The sequence below is a fragment of the Rhinatrema bivittatum genome, chromosome 7 (assembly GCF_901001135.1).
Source record: "Rhinatrema bivittatum chromosome 7, aRhiBiv1.1, whole genome shotgun sequence".
Classification (NCBI taxonomy): Eukaryota; Metazoa; Chordata; class Amphibia; order Gymnophiona; family Rhinatrematidae; genus Rhinatrema; species Rhinatrema bivittatum.
The window spans coordinates 136,798,020-136,820,601 of record NC_042621.1 but is presented as its reverse complement, the minus strand read 5'-3'; the positions used below and the strand labels follow the sequence as shown (position 1 = coordinate 136,820,601).

General features: G+C 51.6%; 1 protein-coding gene across 1 annotated transcript in view; it reads left to right on the top strand.

Moving 5' to 3' along the window:
* HYDIN (HYDIN axonemal central pair apparatus protein) overlaps window positions 1-22,582 on the top strand; it is a 1,819,717-nt gene that overhangs the window by 1,617,528 nt on the left and 179,607 nt on the right. Inside the window, exon 76 of the mRNA XM_029609235.1 lies at window positions 15,849-16,018. Coding sequence (XP_029465095.1) covers window positions 15,849-16,018 — 170 coding nt within the window. The remainder of the gene's footprint in view (window positions 1-15,848; window positions 16,019-22,582) is intronic.

Genomic DNA, 22,582 nt, shown 5'->3' with positions numbered 1-22,582 from the left:
GATGTTTTATGAGGAATTATGATGTTTCTCTTTTTTTTATTGTTGCACTACATATAGAGTTTGGCTTCTTCGAATTTCCAGTTCAGTTTTTGCCTGCGAGTTTGTATTTCTACTTTGTGGTCTCTATATTCTGTATTTGGCAAGGGGCTGTCTATATTCTGAAGTGAAGTACTGTGACTGAGGTGAATATTCCACTAGCTTGTAGTTTCTATATAGGGATCTATAGTAGCCCGACTTGTTTTGTTTTTCTACTAGGAGGTGAATTAGGTTTTTAGGGCCTGGAGTAATATTTGCAGTGTTGCCTTTTTATAAGGTTGTCACTGTTTGATTCTGGAAGTTAGGATGTTTTGGTATGGTAAGTTTCTTATAGGTGCTGAGTACATTTTTTGCAGGATTTTGTAGTATACAATGTTCCTGGCAGTTGAGGGATTTTGTATTGCTGTTATTGAGGTGACATCAAAATCTGAATATTATTTTTCTGTGGTAAGTGGTAAGGGGAAATGACCTTGTTCTGTTCTGCACCTTTATTGGGGGAGTTTCTGTGAATGCAGGGCATTATAGAACTTGAGGAGCAAGTTTTATATTGGGATTCTGTCCTGTCCTGTATAATCCCCAGATTTTCACTCCCAAATAGAAGAATTTTTATTGTTTGATGCTCTCGAATAATTTTAGTAGTAGTTTTATTAGATGGTTGAAACTGGCCAGAAGTTTCTTTGTTTATTCAAAGATTCTTCTGTCTAGAGACGTATAGATATGCATGCCCGGCACCTTGTGATAATGGTGCAAAATGTTTGTAGCTGTGCCTCCTGCTTTATGAGTGGAGGTATCCTGTCTCTGAATGTACATAATTTGGTAAGAGGTAGATGTAGAAAGAGCCATCAGATGGAGGCCAGCATGGAATACGTTTCTCAAAGTTTCTAGAAATTTGCCACAAACCTCTCAGCCATGCGGGGTCTCCCTTCAGTCTCCTTTTTTCTGCAGTGCTGATGCCTCGCAGTTTGTGGAGCTGTTCACGGTTTTTTCCTCATGGAAGAATTCATAGTTGTTTTCACCGTTTTTTCCTACTCCGGGGTCCCCCTTTGCGAATTGGTTCCTCCGACGTTCGGTAGGTTTATTTTTTGCATTGTTACAGTCGGTTCCCGAGCATCTGCCCCCCAATGGCTACCAGCCACCAACCGCGCACCGCCTTTTTACAATGGCAACCAGTTTTCGGAAGTATCCCCAGTGCCCACGGACCATGTCCATTACGGACCTGCACGATGTCTGCGTCCTCTGCCTGGGGCCTTCCCACAATGTCCATTGGTGTGCCAGCTGTGTTCAGATGACCCCCAAATGCCAGCACGCTTGCCTGGACAAGATGGAGCATTTGTTCGGTTACAAACCATCGGCTCCATTGACTCCAGTTCCGGATATGTCAAGTCACTGGGATCGACCTGACTCAGGACCTTCACCCTCGGCGTCCCACTGTAATGAAAAAGGCACGAAAGATTGCCCTTCACCGGCGTCCGGCCAATTCAAGGCCTCGGGATCATCTTCCTCGGCACCAGAGAAGGACTGGGCTGAACACCGAGGGAAACACCGGCATTGGCGATCATCGTCGCACGGTGCCAGCACCGATGCTGGAGGGGCACTGACTCCGGCCGAGCCCCCTCCAAAGTGGTCCCGAGGCGAGGAGGCCCCATCCTCCTCCAAAGTCGGGAACCCAGGGCATTCCCCACCGATCTCGGAGTCGGGTACTGAACTTCCGCAGACCCCCCTTGGAGGCTTCGGTTACGCCCCACCTGCCTTCTCCTCCCGTGTCGGCCCTTTCTATGCCCGCTTTTCGGGAGGAGTAAGATCACGTGGTCCAAAAGGCAGTGCTCAGTGCCCTCCAGGGCCTCCAGCAAGCACTGATACTGGCCCCCATACTGGCGCCAGAGTCGGCACCCTCAATTTTGGCTCCTTTGCTAGAAAGGTTGGACGTGCTGCTCGGTGCCTTACCGACACAGCCGGTGCCTGGAGGTCCTCCGATGCCCCATCCGCCACCAGTTCCTCTTTCCAATACTATCCCGATTCCGGGTTCTTTGGAGGAAGAGGAGGTGGCTCTGCGCCTGCCACCATGGGCAGCACCTTCGGTGCTGGATCCCACTCTCTGGGTCCCCCGGTGCCCCAACTCCCATCGAGGCCCTCGAAGATCCCAATATCCGTGATACCTCTGCAGCCGATACCAGGGCCTTCTGAGTGGCCATCAATGCTGGGGCCCTGAGACCCAGAGTTTGGCCTCCCTCCTCAATTCAGACAGCTTGGTGGTGAGGAGGAGGCCCCTTTTGATCCATGCTTCCTGCGAACTTTCCTCGAACATCTCTGATGATATTCCATTGGAGCCTTGTCTCCGGATGAGAGGCGCCACTCACCCCCAGAGGACTTATCTTTTGCCAGCTTTGTTAGGGCGATGGCGGAAACCATTCCCTTCCAACTACTGACAGAAGTGGATGCCTGCCAAAAGATGTTGGATGTCCTCTAATTCATAGACGTACCTAAGGAGGTGGTGGCTGTCCCAGTGCATGAGGTTTTCCTAGACCTTCTCTACTGATTATGGGAACACCCAGGCTCTGTGGCTATTGTCAACCAGAAAATGGACACCATTTATCTAGTGCAACAGGCCCTAGGCTTCCAAAAGAGCCAGCTCCCAGACCAATCTGTGGTAGTTGAGTCAGCTCAGAAGAAGGCCAAGAGGGCCTGCACTCACTCCTCTGCCCCTCCAGGGAAGGATCAAAGAGCCTTGGATGCCCTAGGCTGCAAGGTCTTCCAGGGGGCGATGCTCATTGTCCGAATAGAGGCATATCAGTTGTACATGAACCAGTACAACCGAAACCTCTGGAAGTAAGTACAGGAGCTCGCTGAAGGTCTCCCACAACAATTCCCAGAAGGCTTGGAAAGCATCATACAAAAGGGTTTCGAGGCTGGCAAACACGAAGTACGAGCGGCCTACAATGTCTTTGAGATGGCGGCGAGGGTGTCGGCGGCCGGCATTAGTGCTCAGTGCTGGGCCTAGCTTAAGGCTTCCAACCTCCTCCCTGAGGTCCAGAAAAAGCTGGCCGACCTCCCCTGTACAGTGGAAAACATGTTTCGAGATAAGGTCTGAGTCGCAGTAGCCCAGTTAAAGGATCATCATGAAACCTTGTGTCAGTTATCCGCTATCACATCAGCCCCTCCTCGGCGCCCCGTAGGAACCCCAGGAAACCTTTCTACAGGCAACGGAAATACTATCCTCTAGCCTCACGAACTCGTATGGCTCAAGCTGCCCCGAAGGGCGAACCCCACTAACAATGGGCCCTCTGGCCCAGCCCGTGCCTCAGCCCAGCCTTGTGGCAGGGTTTTGACTGGCATAGAGAGAGCAGCAGCCCAACCCCGGTGCCCACAGATGACCCACTGGTCGGGGGCCAGCTCTATTTATTCACAGACTGCTGGAACCCCATCACCACCGACCACTGGGTATTAAACATCATAAAACGGGGCTACTGCCTAAATCTTCTCATCATCCCATCAGACTCCCCTCCCTCATCAGGCTGGAGCCTCGTGGAGCATGCGACGACCCTCGAGTTAGAACTCTCGGCCCTGTTGCAGTCCAAAGCTGTCGAACGGTTCCCCACTCCCAGGTATTTTCTCATTCCAAAGAGAACAGGCGGACTCCGTCCCATTCTCAACCTCCAAGCCTTAAACAAGTTCCTCAGGTGGGAGTGGTTCAAAATGTCTCATTGGGCACCTTGATCCGCTTCTTCATCTTGGGGATTGGCTTTGCTCTCTCGATTTGCAGGACACCTACACACACATCGCCATATCTCCACCTCATCGGAGATACCTGCACTTCATGGTAGGCCAGAGGCATTTCTAGTACAGGGTTCTTCCCTTCGGGCTTGCCTCCGCACCCCAAGTCTTCACCAAGAGCTTGGCAGTGGTGGGGGCACACCTGTGCTGCAAGGGAGTACGTGTTCCCATATCTAGACGACTGGCTTATCAGGAGTTCCTCGAGGGAGGGAGCCCTGCAGTCCCCGAACTCAACATTAGGGGTCCTCCAATCGCTGGGGTTTCTCATCAATTTTCCAAAATCCCAGCTAATGCCATCCCAGCGGCTCAGCTTCATTGGAGCAGACCTGGACAGCACAGTGGCCAGGGATTCCTCCCCAGCGATCGAATGGCCATCCTGGCGGAACTAGCCAAGTCCATCTGTCGCCGGCAGATGGCTTTGGCCCGCCTGCTTTTGCGGTTGCTGGGTCACATTGCATCGTCGGTGCACATCACCCAATGGCCCACCTGGCCAAGAGGGTAACGCAGTGGGCCCTATGATCCCAGTGGCACCAGGCTTCTCAGGAACTCTCTGCGTTAGTCCTCCTCCAATTTCATCGTGCCCATCCAGGCAAACCCAGACCTCCATCGGGGGGGGGCGTAAGGCGGGGTACTGTTAAGACCCGCAGCCCCTTCACCTCTCTCTGTCGAATCTAGTCCCTGGTTCCTCTTCCCTGGCGGTGGTAGGCTGCCGGCTCCGTCCTCTGGCCACTCCAGTGCCTCAGCTTCAGCTACAGATTCCTGTGCTCTGATTCGGGCCTCTCCATGTCCAGTGCCGTGCCACTCCCTAGGCATGCTCGCATCACTGACTTTTCTAAAGGGCCTGCGGCAGGAACTTGGCCACGGCCCCAGATGATAACATCGCTGGAGCTCCGGTACTTAAGGCCGGGCTCATCTTCCAATGATCGCCTTTGCAACAAGTCTCCACGCTGGTCGTGTACTCATTGCCTCCTGACGATCCTCCTGCAATCCTGGTTCCTGATCCTCACATGTTCCTGATCTCCTTCGTTCCTGCGTTCCTGATTCCTAACCCTTCATTGGATTACTTTCTCGGACATGACCTCTGCATTGCCTGACTATGCTATTGACTCTCTCCAAGCCCGGACCTCTGTATTGCCTGATGACGCCATTGACTCTCTCCAAGCCCAGACCTGACTACTCTATTGACTCTCTCCAAGCCTGGACCTCTGCATTGCCTGGCTAAGCTACCAATTCTCTCCTCGTACAGACCTCAGCCTTGTCTTGACACCACTTCTTGATTGCTGCCAGCCCTGACTCCAGCTTGCTCTATGACGCCTCTTCAGTCTATGTCCTGGACTTGGCCTATTCAGGCTTCGGCCTGTTCTTGCTTGGGCGCCCCCTGTCTGACTTTGGTTCTATTGGTGCCCAGGTCTCCGGGACTCCGCCTCATCCAGTACAGACTTCTCCATTCCACTGTTGCTGCCTCTGGGCTGACCTCTCAGTTCTTCCATTGACGACGACGACATACGAGGCCCACCTAAGTCCAGCTGGCCCCAGTACCCAAAGGCTCAACCCACGGGGAATGAGGGCTGGTATTGGTGAAGCACCAGCTGGCCTCCGTCCTTCAGCCCACTCCGCCTATCGACGGTGGGGACCCGTAGGATTCCCTTCTATGGGTTGCGTCAACCCCACCTTGGCCCAAGGGTCTACCTCCTGCGCAACAGTTACAGGTAAGCAACTCTGCTTTCTCCCAGGTCAGCAGGATGGTAGTCCTCACAGATGGCTGAATAACAAGCTGCAGGCTGCCCCCGGAACGTACAGGGCCAACAGACACCCAATAACGTCCATCAGGCACAAAAACAGGGGTGCTGTTGGCAACAACGGGGGTAGTCTGACCTACATAATGGGCTCAGATAGGGAGATTTGGGTTCTCACATTTGGAACAAGTTACAGAGGACAGACTGGCCGAAGATGCTGTCCTGTCGACCATCCTTGACCAGGCAGTAGTGGGCAAAGAAAGTGTGGAGGGAACTCCACATCGCAGCCTTGCAGATTTCTGCAATCGGAACTGAACCAAAGTGGGCCACTGACGTTACCATGGCCTGTCGGAGTTTGCTGTCACACTGCCTTCAAGGGTATGGATCGCTTGCTCACAGAAGAATGCAATACAGCCTGCCAACCAATTGGACAGAGTCTGCTTGTCCACCACAACCCCAAGTCTGTTTTTGTCAAAGGAGACGAAGAGTTGGGTGGACTGCCTGTGGGCTGCAGTGCGCTCCAGATAAAAGGTGAAAGCATGCTTGCAGTCCAAGGTATGCAGAGCCTGCTCACCTCGGTGGGAGTGTGGCTTCGGAAAGAAGGTGGGCAACATGATAGATTGATTCAACACCTTGGGCAGGAACTTAGGGTGAGTTCGCAACACCACCCTGTCATGGAAGGACCTCGTGTAAGGTGGATAGGTCACCAGGGCCTGCAGCTCACTGACTCTGTGAGCGGACGTAATTGCCACCAGGAAGAGAACCTTCCAGGTGAGGTATTTAAACTCGCAGGAGCGCAGAGACTCAAATGGAGGCAGCATGAGCCATGCTAGTATGATGTTGAGTTTCCAGGCCATAACAGGAGGGTGTAACTGAGGCTTAAGTTGGAGCAAGCCTCTCATGAAGTGCCCCACTAAGGGCTGCACCGAGATCGGAGTGTCACCCACTCTGTGGTGGTAGGTGCTGATAGCACTCAGGTGAATGAGGATCGAAGTAGACTGTATACCCAACTCTGAGAGACACCATAGATAGTCCAGGAGCCGAGATGTGGGACAGGAGAAAGGGTCGAGATCCTGCTCAGCACACCAGACAGAGAATCTCTTCCATTTCAGCTGGTAGGACTTTCACGTGGAAGGATTATGAGAGGCTACCAAGACTTTTGAGACATTGTCCAAAAGGTCTAGGGACTGTGGCACTAGCCTTTCAACCTCCAGTCCGTGAGGGCCATTGATTGGAGGTTCAGGTGGCGTAGCTTGCCCTGATCCTGTGTGATGAGGTCGGGAGAGGTGCCCAGACATATGGGTTACAGGTCACGCAGGATCGGAAACCAGACTTGTTGTGGCCAGTACGGGGCTATCAGGATCATGGAGCCTCCGACCTTCTGTAGCTTCATGAGGGTCTTGCCTATGAGCAGAAACAGAGGATACGCATATAGAAGACCCGTCCCCCCCCCCCCCAGTACTGGGTGAAGGCATCCATGGCTGGTTCCTGATCTTCCAGGAATAGAGAACAAAAGCAGCTCACTTTGTGGTTCTGAGGGGATGCAAAGAGGTCCATGTTCGGCAGATCCTACCTGCGGAAGATCTTGTCCACCACAGAAGGTTTGAGGGACCACTCGTGGGGGTGGAATGTCTGACTGAGGCGTTCCGCCACCACATTCTCTGTCCCTGCCAGGTACACTGCTTGCAGGAGCATGTCTTATGACAGGGCCTAGGCCCAAATCTGCACTGCTTCCTGACAAAGGAGGTAGGAGCCTTTGCCCCCCTGCTTGTTCACGTACCACATGGCCACTTGGTTGTCTGTCTGTATTAAGACAACCTTGTGGGTCAGGCAGTCCTGGAATGCAGAGAGTACATACCGCATCGCCCGGAGTTCCAGGAAGTTTATCTGGCATCTCACCTCAGGCTTCAACCACACCCCTTGTGTGTGGAGGCCATTGACATGGGCACCCCAGTCGACAGTGGAGGCATCTGTGGTAAATATCACCTGAGCAGGAGGGGGCTGAAATAGGAGTTCCTTGCTCAGGTTGGCTTCCTGTGCCCACCAGGCGAGGGAGAGCTGGAGCGGTTCGGTTAGCCGAGACACCGCCAAACAGGACAGGAACTAGGCCAGCGAAAGCGGGAACAGGGCCAGAAACCTGAAGGTAAGGGTCTGGTCGGGGCCTTTGTGGCCAGAACTGCAACAGTACCTCCCCTATTTCGCCCCCTCTTAGCCGGTCCGGGTTTACTCGGGTGGTCCAGATGGAACTGCCGTAATAAGTCTTTGTCAAGGATGTTACGGGCCGGTTCCCAAGAATTATCCTCGGGTCCGCAGCCCTCCCAGGCAAGCTGGTACTCCCATCGGCGTTGGTGAAACCGTACATCTAAGACCTCACGTACTTGATACGTAACCTCGTCTGGTACTGAAGGGTCCGAAGGTTCAGGAGCCCGGGAGTGATACCTGGATAGAACACGAGGCTTCAGCAATGACACATGGAACACGTCATGTATGCGCATGGAGAAGGGTAGGCGTAGTCGGTACGAGACTGCTCCCACTCGTTCGGCAACTCGAAAAGGCCCACAGAACCTTGGAGCTAGTCTTTGAGATGGAATGCGTAGCTGTAGATTTTTGGTACTTAGCCAGACACGGTCTCCTGGGAGGAAGATAGGTGCTGGCTGACGGTGCCTATCCGCCCATTTCTTGGCAGACTGGGCGGCTTTACGGATCTTTCCCTGGATAGAAGTCCACAAGGAAAGAAGCGGGCGGGCTGAGAGTTGCACATTGAAGCGTTTGCAAAGTGCCTTCCAGTAACGAGCAGTAAACTGTGGTCCTCGGTCGGAGACTATATCCTGCGGGAGACCGTGAAGTCTGAAGATATGCTGGGCGAAAAGGTTAGCTAAATCAGGTGCAGAAGGCAACTTTGGCAGGAGGACAAAGTGCGCCATCTTGGAGAATCGGTCTACGGTCACCCAAATGACCAAATTGCCTGCTGAGATGGGGAGATCCACGACGAAGTCGGTGGAGATATGTGTCCAAGGCTCCACCGGGATGGACAATGGTTGCAACAGGCCTCTGGGCTTCCCAATGAGCAGCTTTTGCACGGCGCAGGTCGGGCATGAGCTCACAAAAGCTTGGACGTCCTGTCTCACCGTCGGCCACCAATAGAATCTGTTCAACAATAAAGTCCCTTTACAGCCAGCATGGCCCCCCGTGAGGGAGTCATGGGACCAAGTGAGAACTGTTCTCCGGGAGCGACGTGGAACAACGGTCTTCCCTTGGGAGGACACCAGGGTTGTGGCTAGATTGACTTTCACAGGATCCAAAATAAACTGAGGCGTGTCAGGGGTCTCTTCGACCTCAGAGGAGCGCGAGAGGGAATCAGCTCGAACATTCTTAGAACCGGGTCGATAGCGTAAGGTAAAGTCGAACCGGTCAAAAAACAGTGACCACGGGCTTGTCTTCAGGCGTTGGGCTTTCTTCAAGAATGCTAGGTTCTTGTGATCGGTGTAAATCGTAACCGGATGGTTAGCTCCTTCCAACCACTGTCTCCATTCCTCCAGGGCAAGTTTCACGGCTAGCAACTCTTTCTCTCCAATACAGTAGTTGCTCTCTGCTGGGGAGCATTTCTTTGAGAAATATGAACAGGGTAACAATTGCCCGGAATCTGATTACTGGCTCAGCACGGCCCCCACGGCTATGTTGGAGGCATCCACTTCCACCACAAAGGGCCGGCTGGGATCTGGATGACGAAGGCAGGTGTCTAACAAGAAGGCTTCCTTAAGGGCCTCGAAGGCTTGGCAGGCGGGAATAGGCCAATCCACCGCGTTGGCCCCCTTTCAGGTGAGGGCAGTCAACGGGGCCACAATACGAGAGTAGTTAGGAATAAAGTGACGGTAAAAATTGGAAAAACCGAGGAAGCATTGCAACGCTTTAAGGCCCTTAGGCCGGGGCCAATTCTTAATTGCTGCCACTTTCTCAGGATCCATTTGAAAACCTGTTGCAGAGACTATGTAGCCCAGGAACGGCAGGGACATCTTCTCAAAGCTGTATTTTTCCAGTTTCGCGTACAGACCATGCTCCCTGAGTATTTGGAGCACTTGGCAGACATGCTGACGATGTGAAGGCAGGTCCTGGGAGTAGATTAACACATCGTCGAGGTAAACGATTACGCAGGTGTTCAGAAGCTCCCGCAACACCTCATTCATAAGGTGCTGGAACACTACCGGGGCATTACATAAGCCAAAAGGCATCACAAGATACTCGTAATGCCCATCTCTGGTATTAAACACAGTTTTCCACTCATCTCCGGGACGGATTCTGACTAAGTTGTACGCTCCTCGTAAGTCCAACTTTGTGAAAATCTTTGCTCCCTGGAGCTGATCAAGGAGCTCTGGGATCAACGGGAGCGGGTAACGGTCTCACTTAGTAATGGAATTTAGGCCTCAATAGTCTATGCACGGTCTCAGCGAGCCGTCCTTCTTACTGACAAAAAAGAAGCCTGCCCCTGCAGGCGACTTGGACGGGCGAATGAATCCTTGGCCAAATTCTCGGAAATGTACTCGGACATGGCCTGGGTCTCAGGTAAGATAAGGGATACGCCCTTCCTCGGGGAGGCATAGTACCAGGTAACAAGTCTATAGCGCAGTCGTATGGACGATGCTGCGGAAGGATCTCTGCCCTGGTCTTGGAAAATACGTCCGTAAAGTCCTCATAAGGTGCAGGAGGACCTAAGTCAGAGTGAATCAACGGAAGTGCCGGCATCTTAGGCACTTTCAAGCAATTAGCTAAGCAGAAAGGACTCCACTTGACAATCTGTAACATATCCCACTGAATCGTGGGCGAGTGCTTCTGTAACCACGGCAACCCTAGCACCACGGGGTGGACAGCCATATCCAACACTAGGAAGGCTATCTCCTCCGAATGGATTGCCCCAGTGCAGACAGTAACGGGTGCCGTGGACATCAGGACAGGTCCTGGAAGGAGCGTCCCCTGGATAGAGGTAATTCGTAACGGGACCTCCCGTCTTTGCGTAGGGATGCGCACCTGGGAGACAAGGTCCTGCAGTATAAAATTACCTCCGGCTCCCGAATCCAGGAACGGCATCGTCTCAAACGATCCTCCAGGGTATTCCAGGGTAACAGGGACAGTGCATTGAGGAGCTGTAGCATAGCCTAGGAGGAGCTCCTCCCGACCTCCTAGGCTTTGGCGTTTTCCGCACGCTCCTGGCAGCGTGCCAAGAAGTGGCCCTTCTGACCACAATATAAACATAAGTTCAACGAACGGCGACGTTGCCTTTCTTCCGCCGAAAGCGGGGCCCGTCCCAGCTGCATCGGTTCGTAAGTGGGAGCATCTGGGCGAGAAATCTTGGGAGAGGATACAGGTCTCACTGGCCCACGGGCAGGACTATGGCGAGAGGAGCGCTGCTCCTTGGCCCGTTGTTGTAGGCGGCGGTCAATGCGAGCAGCTATCTCTATCAAGGCGTTGAGGTCCTCCGGCAGATCTCGAGCGGCAATCTCATCCTTTTTGCGTCCGGACAGACCCTCCAACAAGATGGCCTTAAGACTACCATCCTGCCAACCTACTTCTTGGGCTAAAGCCCGAAACTCCATAGCATAATCTGCCAAGGAGCGAGCCCCCTGTCGGAGTTGCAGCAGATCAGACGTAGCCGTGGCTACTCGGGCGGGCTCATCAAAGGCCTGACGAAAGTTCAAGATGAACTGTTGTAAGTTCGTTAGCGAAGGATCATTGTTTTCCCAAAGGGGAGAAGCCCATATTAAGGCTTTCCCATCAAGCAGGGACAGAAAGTACGCCACTTTCACCGCATCCGAGGGAAACTGCCGAGGCAGCAGAGAGAACCATACAAAACATTGGTTCAGAAATCCGCGGCAAGTCCTTAAATCTCCAGCGTAGCGGGAGGGTGCTGGTAGCTGAGTCACAGAAGAGCTGTGTCCCTCGGGGACCCTACCAGCCGGAGGCAGGGACTCCAGGCACGAGGATAGCCGTTCCACCGTGGCTGCCAGTGTATCAATGCAGCCCTGGTGCTGTAGCATCTGCCGGGCCATCCCGGGCAGGTCCGAGGGAGCGGACACATCCGCCATGGCCTTGCAATCTGTTACGAGAGTCTGTTTAGTGGACCCTTGGGCCGACCTGCTGGAGACTAGGAAAGGTGTTCAAAAGTCTCTAGTATACCACAGGCCGGGAGGCAGATGTTCAGGCTGGTCGTAGAGGTGCTCTTCACCCTGGAAGCTGGTACTCCCCCAGGAGAAGCCCGTAGAGCCCAGCCGCTGGGACTTAGGTGGCTTCACCCTTGGAAGCCAAAACCCCCCCGGGAGGAGCCCGTAGGGGCCCGGCCGCTGGGATTTAGGTGGTAGTGGATCAGGACTGAGAACTGGAACCAGACTAGAACAGTAGATCAGTACTGTAACGGGCTACGGGTTCTGGAACCAGGCAGGAACTTAGCAGGACTTGGGTACTGGAACCAGGCAGGAACTGTATCAAGTAAACAGGAACCAGGCAGGTACTGTAGCAGGCAGGCAGGAACCAAGCAGGTACTGTAGCAAGCAGGCAGGAACGGAGCGATTAGCAAAGCAGAACGCTCCGGGGCACAGCGCAACAGGGATCCGGTAGGTAAGCCCATTGCAAGGCAAAGACTGGTTGACCCCGGCCGGCTTATCAAGGCCGCGGCGTCTGATGTCAGGAATTGGGCGGAGTCACCACTGGCGGGAAACGGCCTAGAAAAGCGCCCAAGTGGCGCGCGTGCGCGCCTAGAGACAGGGCGTCCATGGAAGGCTTGCCGGCAGCGCGGCCCTTGCTGAGACGCCGCCGAACAGGACAGGAACTAGGCCAGCGAAAGCGGAACAGGGCCAGAAATCCAGAGGTAAGGGTCTGGTCACAGCATTCGCGGCCAGAACCGCAACACCGACATTCATATTAACTTCATGTCGGTTTACAATACAATAACAAGGTACAATAAATAAATATAAAGTACAGTTTATCATAACATAATTCTTAAGACCAATTAAAAAAAAATAAGATAAACAATTAAATCGATTAAATATATAAGAAAAATAAAAAATGTTACCCTATCTATATAAATAAAAATGTTAAATAGTTTGGACAAAATCGCTAATCTCAGAAACCACTGAACCGATTGCTTTCAAATTTGGACACAACCTTCATTTCGCATACAGGAAGGTTCTTCTGTACTAACATTACAGATATGTCACACCTGTGACAGGTAAAATAGGTTTAAAATTTTTTTCCAGAAAACAGCGACATCTGCTGGACGTAAGCGCCATCTGTTACACCTTACACTAACACACGCTACACTAATCATTTCGCCAGTCCAGGTCCACGTTTCACTTCCATTTTAACACATTTGTGCACTTTTTTCGCCGGAAGATAACTATTTCCTTTACAGATAAAATACACCCACCACCCTCCTCACACCCCCCACACACATGCCAAATTTATTTACTTCCCAGGCCCTCACAACACACACAAAACCACCCTCCTCACACCCCCCACACACATGCCAAATTTATTTACTTCCCAGGCCCTCACAACACACACAAAACCTGACAGAAGTCTGGGAGGCTCCAGCACGCGGCCAGGACCGGTCAGATACACATCTCCTGCACTATGGCCGTCGGCTGCCAGCAGTCAACATGGCGCCGACGGCCCTTTCCCTTACTATGCCACTCGGGGATACCAATGGCGGTAGTAGCCCATGTGACATAATAAGGGCGAGGGCCACTCGGCGCCATTTTCAGGACTGGCAGCTGGCGGACCTTTGCCCTTACTATGTCAGAGGACCTACCACTGCCATTGCTCCACCCCACTGACATAGTAAGGGCAAAGCCCCTCTGACATAGTAAGGGCAAAGGGCCGTCGGAACCCGTTTCAGTGCTCGCAGCTGACAGACCAATGCCAATACATCGCTCCCGGACCGCTCCTGAACGCCCGCTCCACTGACTGACATTTTTATCATGTCTCGGGGGGGGTCTGGAGCGTGGGGGGTGGTAATGAATTTATTGCGAACATCTTGGGGAGGGTCACAGGGGGGCAGGTTTCATTCATTCAGCAACCCTGGGGGGGCAGGGGGGTGGGCTACTGTTTTTTGCGGGGAGGGGGGGGCAGGAGAGTGTGGGGTGGTTAGTTTAAGAGAACTTTTCTCATAGGGTTGTTTATGGGGGAAGGGGGAGGTTCACACACAAATACATTCACTAAACTTGCACGATCTCGGGAACGCACCAAAATAGCCCTCCCCAGACCACAAAACAAATTTGGAAGTGCAAATTTGGTTAGGCACTCCCCTATTTGGCTACATAACGCGCACAGATGCCCAGGGACAGACCACATGTAGAACCAACAATTTTAATTTCCCAGGTCTTGGGAGGGGGCAGGAGGGTGGGGGGTTATTATTTGATTTAAAGGGTTGGGATTGGGTTTTTTTTTGGGGGGGGGTTCCCACAGAAATAGAAAGACAAAGGTTTTCTGATCTGAAGGGTAGGCAGTAGGCGGGGGGAGGTGACAGTGAGGGAAGGGAGAATGAGGGGGGAGGTGAGTGTCAGGGGAGGGAGAATGAGGGGAGAAGTGAGTGTGAGGGGAGAGAGTTGGAGTGGGGACAGGGGAGGGAAGGGGGGTGAGTGACCAAGGGGGAGGAGGATGAGTGACTGAGGTAAATGAGCAAGGGGAAGGGGGAGGGAGGGTAAAGAACCTGACTCTGCCACTGCAACGCGTGGCCGGGTACCGCTAGTAATCCAATAAAACAAAATTGGTGATGACTAATAGTTAATAAATAACCATAAATTTAATTTAACTAAAACCACACCAGACATCGAATTGCTGTGTGGCAGACTAAATTTATGGTAACAATTAATAATAATTAGTAATAGTTAATAACAATTTAGTAAAAATTAGTAAAGATTAGTAAAGGGGAGAGAATCTGGACCTAGGGATTAACTTGATTGGATAAAAGCCTGTTCGAATAGCCATGTCTTCAAAGGTTTCTTAAATCTGTGTATGTTTGACTCTGTCCAAATGTCAAGGGGAAGCGAATTCCAAATTTTTGGCCCAGGCAAAGATAATGACCTTTCCCTGACTGAACCTAAATGGGCTATTTTTGGGGATGGTATTGTTAACAATGCTTTGCCTAGAGATCTTAGATTACGTGATGGAGTGTGGATGTGGAGGGATGCATTCAACCATTCTGTATTATTGCCATATACTGCTTTATGGATTAATGACAAACATTTGTATTGAATTCGAGACTGGACTGGTAACCAGTATAATTCTATCAAAACGGGGGTAACATGATCATATTTTTTTATATTAGTCAGAAGCATTGCTGCTGCGTTTTGTAGTAGTTGTAATGGGCGGACTGTTGAAATTGGTAGACCTAAAAATAAGGCATTGCAAATATCAAGTTTTGGTAGAATAAGTGCCTGTAAGTCAGTGCGAAAGTCATTGCCGTGAAGAAGTGGTTTCATCTTTTTTAGAATTTGTAGCTTATAAAAACCATCCTTCATTATGGCTTTTATTGAAGCTTTCATATTCAGTTCAGAATCAAAAATGCAACCGAGATCTCTTACTTCATATCTGATGTTATGGGGCTGAGCACAGGAACTAATGTCTGTTTCTGTCTTCTCTGTAACTTTATTGCAAATAAACAAAATTTTTATTTTGGAATTGTTTAGTGAAAGGGACATATGGGAAAGTAATTAAAATACACCTCAATAAAATGCAACACATCGCCTAGCTCCACAGTTCCCCAAATGCCATCCAGTGGTCACTTAGCAGTAGTGCTAGAATATATGAGGTTTTTTTCATATCGTTCCCAAACAAGGATACCCCAGGGTCTCCCCCACTCAAATTCCTCGTACAACTCAGGTGGACAGTGCACGGTTAGTGACTCCTCCACAGCAGGGGTCATGAAAGTTCCTGTAGCCAGAGATTGCACTGTCCTCCCACAGAAGTAAAGAAAGCAGATTTGCCAGGTTTGCCTGAAACAGAAAGATCTGTCCAAGCACAGAAAAATGATTCATCCCATTTTATGAAAGGAGTGATTTTAAAGAAATGGATTAGGGAGAGATCTTAGGGTCGTCAAAATTACAATCAGATTACACTCGAAACACATAGCCATAATATACCTAAAAAAAGGTAAGTGTTCTGCCTGTAATCACACAGCCTACCTTAATGTATAACTTTTGCCTCTGACTATTGCATCGAGCCTCTTAGTTTCTTCAGAATAAAAAGTTGACAGAATAAACTAAAAAATTATAGTTTCATTAATAATTAGGATGGTGCTGAATTTTCTCTCCACAGATTAGCAATGGCCCAATATTTAACTGCTTACTCCTGGGCAATGGAGTAGTACCCAGCATCCACTTTTCCTTCCTGAAGTATGACTTTGGGAGTTGCTTCATCTACCATGCAGGCATGCCCTGTTGCAAACGGACTCTGGTGATCACTAATAAGGAGGAGAAAGAGCTCAGGTAAGCAAAGTGCAAACAAGCCATTATGTTCAGGTCAGGTAGACTGCCTGATAATCAGGCTGATACAGTACAGTGCCCTTCTTTCAGCCTGATCCAAGTACTCTTCCCCTTTGTACTCCTGAAACTGGCACAGAAAACTGTACTCCTGAAACTGTACAGAAAAGCAGTAAAAAGTGCTTTTCTGTACACCCTCCGACTTAATATCATGGCGATATTAAGTCGGAGGTCCCAAAGTAAAAAATAATTAAAAATAAAAAAAATAAAAATTTTAAATCGGCTTGCGGTTTGAAAACCAGATGCTCAATTTTGCCGGCGTCCGGTTTCCGAACCCGTGGCTGTCAGCGGGTTTGAGAACCGACGCAGGCAAAATTGAGCGTCAGCTGTCAAACTCGCTGACAGCCGCCGCTCCTGTTAAAAAAGAGGCGCTAGGGATGTGCTAGTATCCCTAGTGCCTCCTTTTTACCGCGGGTCCTCATTTAAATACTGAATCGCGCACACGGGCGAGCAGGCGCTCTCCCGCGACTTTTACTGAATCGACCTGAATGATTGTCAATGACTGGCTGCAGGAATCCACAGGAGATATTTTAAAATGATACTATCGACATTCTTAAAAATATCATCTTGCCTAATTTTTGGATCTATTTCGCCTTCTGTTGGCCTTCTGTGGGTTTTCTTTATATTTTGTCCAAGCTACTTTTATTTAATAGATTTTTACATGGTTTTGGAAATAAAGTGTATCCTTTTTACTATTGATAAACCTATTTAAAAGCATTTCCTGCCCTAATGATTCTTGACTGTTTGCAACAAAGCAGTGGTAGCACAGATATCTCTATATAGTACACAGAAAGTGCTTGGTGCAATTTGTCAAGGACTGCACTGATGGTACTGTTCCAGAAGCACATGGCTGCAAGATGCCCCATATACCACTGAATGCATGTATTGTGCCAGTACACACTTTACAAAGCCACGGTCCGTAGCACTGGAAGGAAGTGGCCTGGCAGCCAGCCTGGGGGCTCAATGTTGCAGGCATGCTAATCCTTGTAAATCTATGGGGCCACAGTGCCAGAAGGGGGCAGATGGATGACTAGCCTTGAGGAATAACACCAGCACCCACACAATTGAAGAGAGACAGAAGAGGCCAGTTTCAGGAGTACAAAGGGGAAGAGTACTTGGGTCAGGCTGAAAGGAGGGCCAAGAATTCTCAGGTTGGAGATGGTCAGGGAGAGGGATGAAAATGATTGGGTCGGGTCAGGAGGAACAGGGAGTTAGAGGGAAGAGCGTGCTGATTTTGGGCTCTGCAGTGGGGGTAAGGCGTCTCTGGTGAATCTTCAGTGGGTTACAGCTGGACTATAGATATGAGATTATTTTGAAAGGAGTTACATGATTAAATGTAACAAACTGTCGTACCAGTTTTCAAAAGCTCATTTACATGCTTAAAGTGCACTTGTGCCATAAAACCTATTGACAATTCAATGGTATATATTGTGCCAATTTTCAAAAGTACACATACATGCATAAAGTGCATTTACAGGTGTAAAACCCAGGTTTAAACATGTAAATCCTTTTGAAAATTACCCCCATAATGTGCTTAAGCGGATATTGTCTATCAGTGGCTGATGGGATATGACAGCCAGACATCATCAGCAAAAAAATTACCATCTGCCATTTTGAAATCCCAAAGCAGCCCGTGAAAGTACCTTGGAGTCACAATGGGGTAAGGACTAGGGTGGTGAGGAGTCCTACAGGGCCCATGAAGCCTTTAATTCAGTGTCGGGCCAATCCTGTATCGTGCGGTAGGAAGAGCTGCGTTAGTGCCTACGGCACCCGCGGTTACCGCCCGCACAGAGCAGCTCACCTACCGCGCGATCCTGAAGCCTAATTATATGTAAATGTAAGCCGCGTCCGAAAAGCCTTAGTCCCGCGCAACCCAGGATACTGGATAGAGCGCCTATACAGGATCCTGGGTGCGCGGGCCTAAGGCTTCACGCCACGCTGGTATCTGTCATTTCAAATGTCATTTGAAATGACAGATACCAGGAAGCAACGGCGGCGACAGCGCAGAAGCAACGGCGAAAGGACTTTTCAGTGTCCCCCCTCCTCTCGGAGCAGGGCGCGAAAAGCCGCCTTGCTCCGGGAGAAGGAGGGACACTGACAGCGACGAAGCTTACCCCCAGCCCGGACACCGGCGAAGCCAGAAGACAGCGGCGGAGAAACGGCGAAACGACTGTCAGTGTCCCCCCTCCTCTCGGAGCAGGGCGCGAAAAGCTGCCTTGCTCCGGGAGGAAGGGGGACACTGACAGCGACGAAGCTTTCCCCCAGCCCGGACACCGGCGAAGCCAGAAGACAGCGGCGGAGAGACGGCGAAACGACTGTCAGTGTCCCCCCTCCTCTCGGAGCAGGGCGCGAAAAGCCGCCTTGCTCCGGGAGGAGGGGGGACACTGACAGCGGCAAAACTTTCCCCCAGCCCGGACACCGGCAAAACTTACAATTTTGCAGCCATGAGCCACGAGCAGGAACGCGAAGATCTGGCTCCGATAGCTCCTCCCGACAAGATGGCCGCCTGCACGGGGAAAGAGTACAATTGGCCGCTCAAGACGTGATGTCGTGACGTCACGTCTTCAGCGGCCAATTGCACGCTTTCCCCGTGCAGGCGGCCATCTTGTCGGGAGGAGCTAAGGCAGGCCAGATCGTGTTCGTGCTCGTGGCTGCAAAAAAGTAAGTTTTTTGCCGGTGTCCGGGCTGGGGGAAAGTTTTGCCGCTGTCAGTGTCCCCCCTCCTCCCGGAGCAAGGCGGCTTTTCCGCCCTGCTCCGAGAGGAGGGGGGACATTGACAGTCGTTTCGCCGTTTCTCCATCGCTGCTTGTGCGCTGTCAGTGTCCCCCCTCCTCCCGGAGCAAGGTGGCTTTTCGCGCCCTGCTCCGAGAGGAGGGGGGACACTGACAGTCGTTTCGCCGTTTCTCCGCCGCTATCTTCTGGCTTCGCCGGTGTCCGGGCTGGGGGAAAGCTTCGCCGCTGTCAGTGTCCCCCCTCCTCCCGGAGCAAGGCGGCTTTTCGCGCCCTGCTCCGGGAGGGGGGAGAAGAGACAAGCGGCGAAACAACTTACTTGCACGGGGGAAAGCGGTCTCCGTGGCAGCCCCAGTCCTCTCCCCTCCTCCCGAAGCCAAAAAAAAAAAAAAAAAGCTTTTTTTTTTGGCTTCGGGAGCAGGGGAGAGGACTGGGGCTGCCACGGAGACCGGCACCCATGATCGCGGCCGGGGCAGGTGAGCGGGGGCTGGGGGAAAGCTTGCCACCTACCCTGACCCCTGCCTCTACCGCCTGGGTCAGGGTAGGCGGTAAGTTTGCAGGTTAAACGCGCGACAAAGCGGCAGGGAAAGGTAGCGTTAGTCGGGGCGCGGGTTACGGGATGCTAGGGGAATAGCTAATTCGCTCGTTTGCATGCAATATCGCGCTAATTCGCTCGTTTGCATGCAATATACATGCCGCGGGCGGAAGGGGTTACCCGGGGAATTTAGGACGCGGTAGGAGTAGGTTAAAGGGGATTCGGGATCGCAGGAAGGGCTAACGCGGCCGGAACGTGAGTTAAAAGCGGCTTAGGAGCAGGGTAAATGCAGCCGCACTTTACAGGATTGGCCCGAGTGTTTGGTGGGTGGGGGAAGGGACTTCTTTTGTTTGCTTTTTCTTATTCTTTTTTTTTTTTTAAAGGGGTGTTTTTTTTCCTTGTTTTTTTGTGAGCTAATGTGAGGAGGGGGGAGGTTATTCTGGAGCCAGGCTGGGAAGAGGGTCAGAGAGTACTGGGTTTAGGGTGGTAGGGGCAAATTGTGCTGGGGCCAAGCTGGGGAGGGGTGAGACAGTGTGCTGTGTTCAGGCTAGGGAGCATTAGGGGTCAGGTTGTACTAGAGCTGGCCTGGTAAGGGGAGAAGGGAGTATGGAGTCTTGCCAGTGAGAGGGGTCAGAGTGCATGGGATTGAACTGTGTAGGATGCTTCAATGAGTAGTGGGGTCAGGCTGTGGGGGGGAGAGTCAAGAGTGTGCTAGGGTCCGACTGGGGGGGGTCTAGAGTTTGCTAGGGCTGGGCCAATAAGGAAGGATGGAAATGCTGAGGTCAGGGCAATGAGCAGGGTCAGAATGTGGTAGGGGGCTCAGCTGGGGAGTAGACTGTGCTGGGGTTGGACTAGGAAGTGGGGCCAGTGTGTGGCTGGGTTCAGGCTGGAGATGACACAGTGTGCTAGGGCTGGGTAGTGAGGGTGAAAGGAAGTGATGGAATTAGGTTGGGTTATGTTTGTGTGGCATCGTGTGGACCCTTAGTCGCAATGGAGATGTCTCCTCCCATGGGAGGGGCCCCATGGAGAACCACAGCATTTAGCTAGACTCAGAGAGCAGACACTTATAGGTGGAAAGCTTTATTGTACTGCTGTAGATAGATAGTAGAGGCAGGAAGAAAAAGGCACTGTAGTCCGGTAAGGTGCCAATACGTTCAGACAGTCTCAGATGTAGAGTCTCACCCAGATGTTCAAGGCAGATAGGAACCCGCAGTGGAAAAGCCAAGCCTGGTGGGTGGAGTTGGAGAGTCGGATCATAGAGGTACTCACAGGAACGTAGTGCAGGCGTCTTCCTTGAAATGATGATGGTGGGACCCGAGGTCCGTGGTGCAGGAATATACTGGACTGATAGGCCCTTGAGGAACGAGTACCTGATGTTATATATCTGTTAACGATGTGCTAGGGAGATAGTAATCTATTGTATATCTGCTGCTCAAATTAGCAATATGTTATGGAGAAGATGCTTGATGGGAGGAGCAATCAGATATGAGGCGCAAGCTGTAGAGAAAGCTCTGTGTAGTGGGTTCCTGGAGAGGGAGGAGTCAGCAATCTTGTAGTGTCTCAGATATCATCTTGCTAAGGAGTAGCAATCTGTAATGAATCTGATATAGTTGTGGGTGGATCCCTGGGCCGATGGCAGATGACCACGCTCTCGGGAGGATACCCCGAGAGGGACCACCAGTTAGGCTGGAGTATGGAGACAGACACACATTAGTTCTTTTATTAAAAGGTTATTAGAAACCACCAGAGGTGGCAGTAGTGAGCTGATATGCCCGGCAGGGCTGTAGTCCCTCAGGTACTGGAACAACGATCCCAGGATGGCTGAGCTGTTGAGAAACTGTAGAAAGTGAGTAGGCAGAGTAGGCAGAGTTCATGAATAGAACTAGATGAAAAAACTCACGTAAGGTCTCAAGTAAGCTCAGGAGCTGGAAAGGATTAGGCCCTCGAGGAGCGAGTACCTGGTTCCAGGGAAAGCTCTGAGAGAGCGATGGTAACTCACATTTGTTTGTAGCAGTGATAGCTTCCAGGCAGTAGAGAATCTTCAGAGTGTTCAGGAACATGAGCCCTCGAGGAGCGAGGAGCAAGTACCGGTTCCTATCTGTAATCTGAAAAGAAAGAAAAGAGCGAGGCCCCCGAGGAGTGGGTACCTCTGGTAAGTCCAAGGAGGCAGAGTAGCTTGGAATGAATCCCTTTGCGTATCCTTGCTAATTCGGTTTGTTAGCGTTTTCAAAGACCATTTAATGTTGGAAGCAGATGACGTCATCTCAGGAGGACGCCCCTGAGGTTCGCGCCCTTGCTGGTACTAGAGTCGGTACGCGCGCGCGCCCTAGGCATCAGGACAAGATGGTGGAGTTGCAGCATCGAGCCGGTCCGGGGACGCCAGAAGGAGACGGCATGGAGATGCCGTGGTAGCCAGCCGTCCATCAGACCCGGAGGGAGTCGCCACAGAGGTAAAAAGGGCGGAGTGAGGGTGTCGAGCAGCGACGGCGTAACACCTGATAGTCCAGAGATCCTGAAAAAGATAAAGAGAGACCCCCGAGCAGCGGTTGTCTAGTTAGTAGAAACCTCGAAGGGTTGGTGGAAGCGAGAGACCCCCAAAGAGCGGGTGCCTAGAGCTTCGTCAGGAGTGAGATTCCCCAGAGGGTAGCGAGGCGTCTAAGCGAGCAGCTTAGAGCGGTCTGAGTAGCTAAACCGAAGTCCTTGCTAACTCAAAGTAGGTAGCATAGTGGAGGCTTAAATACCTGGAGGTATTGACATTATGCGGTGGGGATGCCCCTGCTGTTACAATTCCTCCTGTAGCTATGCCACAGGAGGCCTTTCACCTTTTCTCTGGAGGCCGCACCGAAGACGGGGCCTTGCCTGGACAGTCTATCCCGGTTTTGCTCCATGGCCTGGGAGGCCTTCCTTGCCATCTGGGCCTGCCTGAGGCCTGCTCTGCTTCCTCCTGGACTCTCTGGTTTGGGCCTCGGCCCTTCTTCCTAAGGGGCTGGCCCTCAGCTCTTTGCTTTAGTTATAGGGCCAGCCGAGTGTGGCCCATCTAAACTCCTCCCAGGGAGTTGCCTGCTTCCTGCACTACAAAAGGACTTTGCTTTCAATTCTGCCTTGCCTTGCATTGGAGTTACATGCTCCTAGATGTCTTGCCTTCCAGTGCTCCGTCAGGCCTTTGTTCTTTGTTGGAGCTCCATGTCTCGTCCTCATGTCCGTCGCCTGTTCCTGATGTCTATGATCCAGTCCTGATGTTCCTCG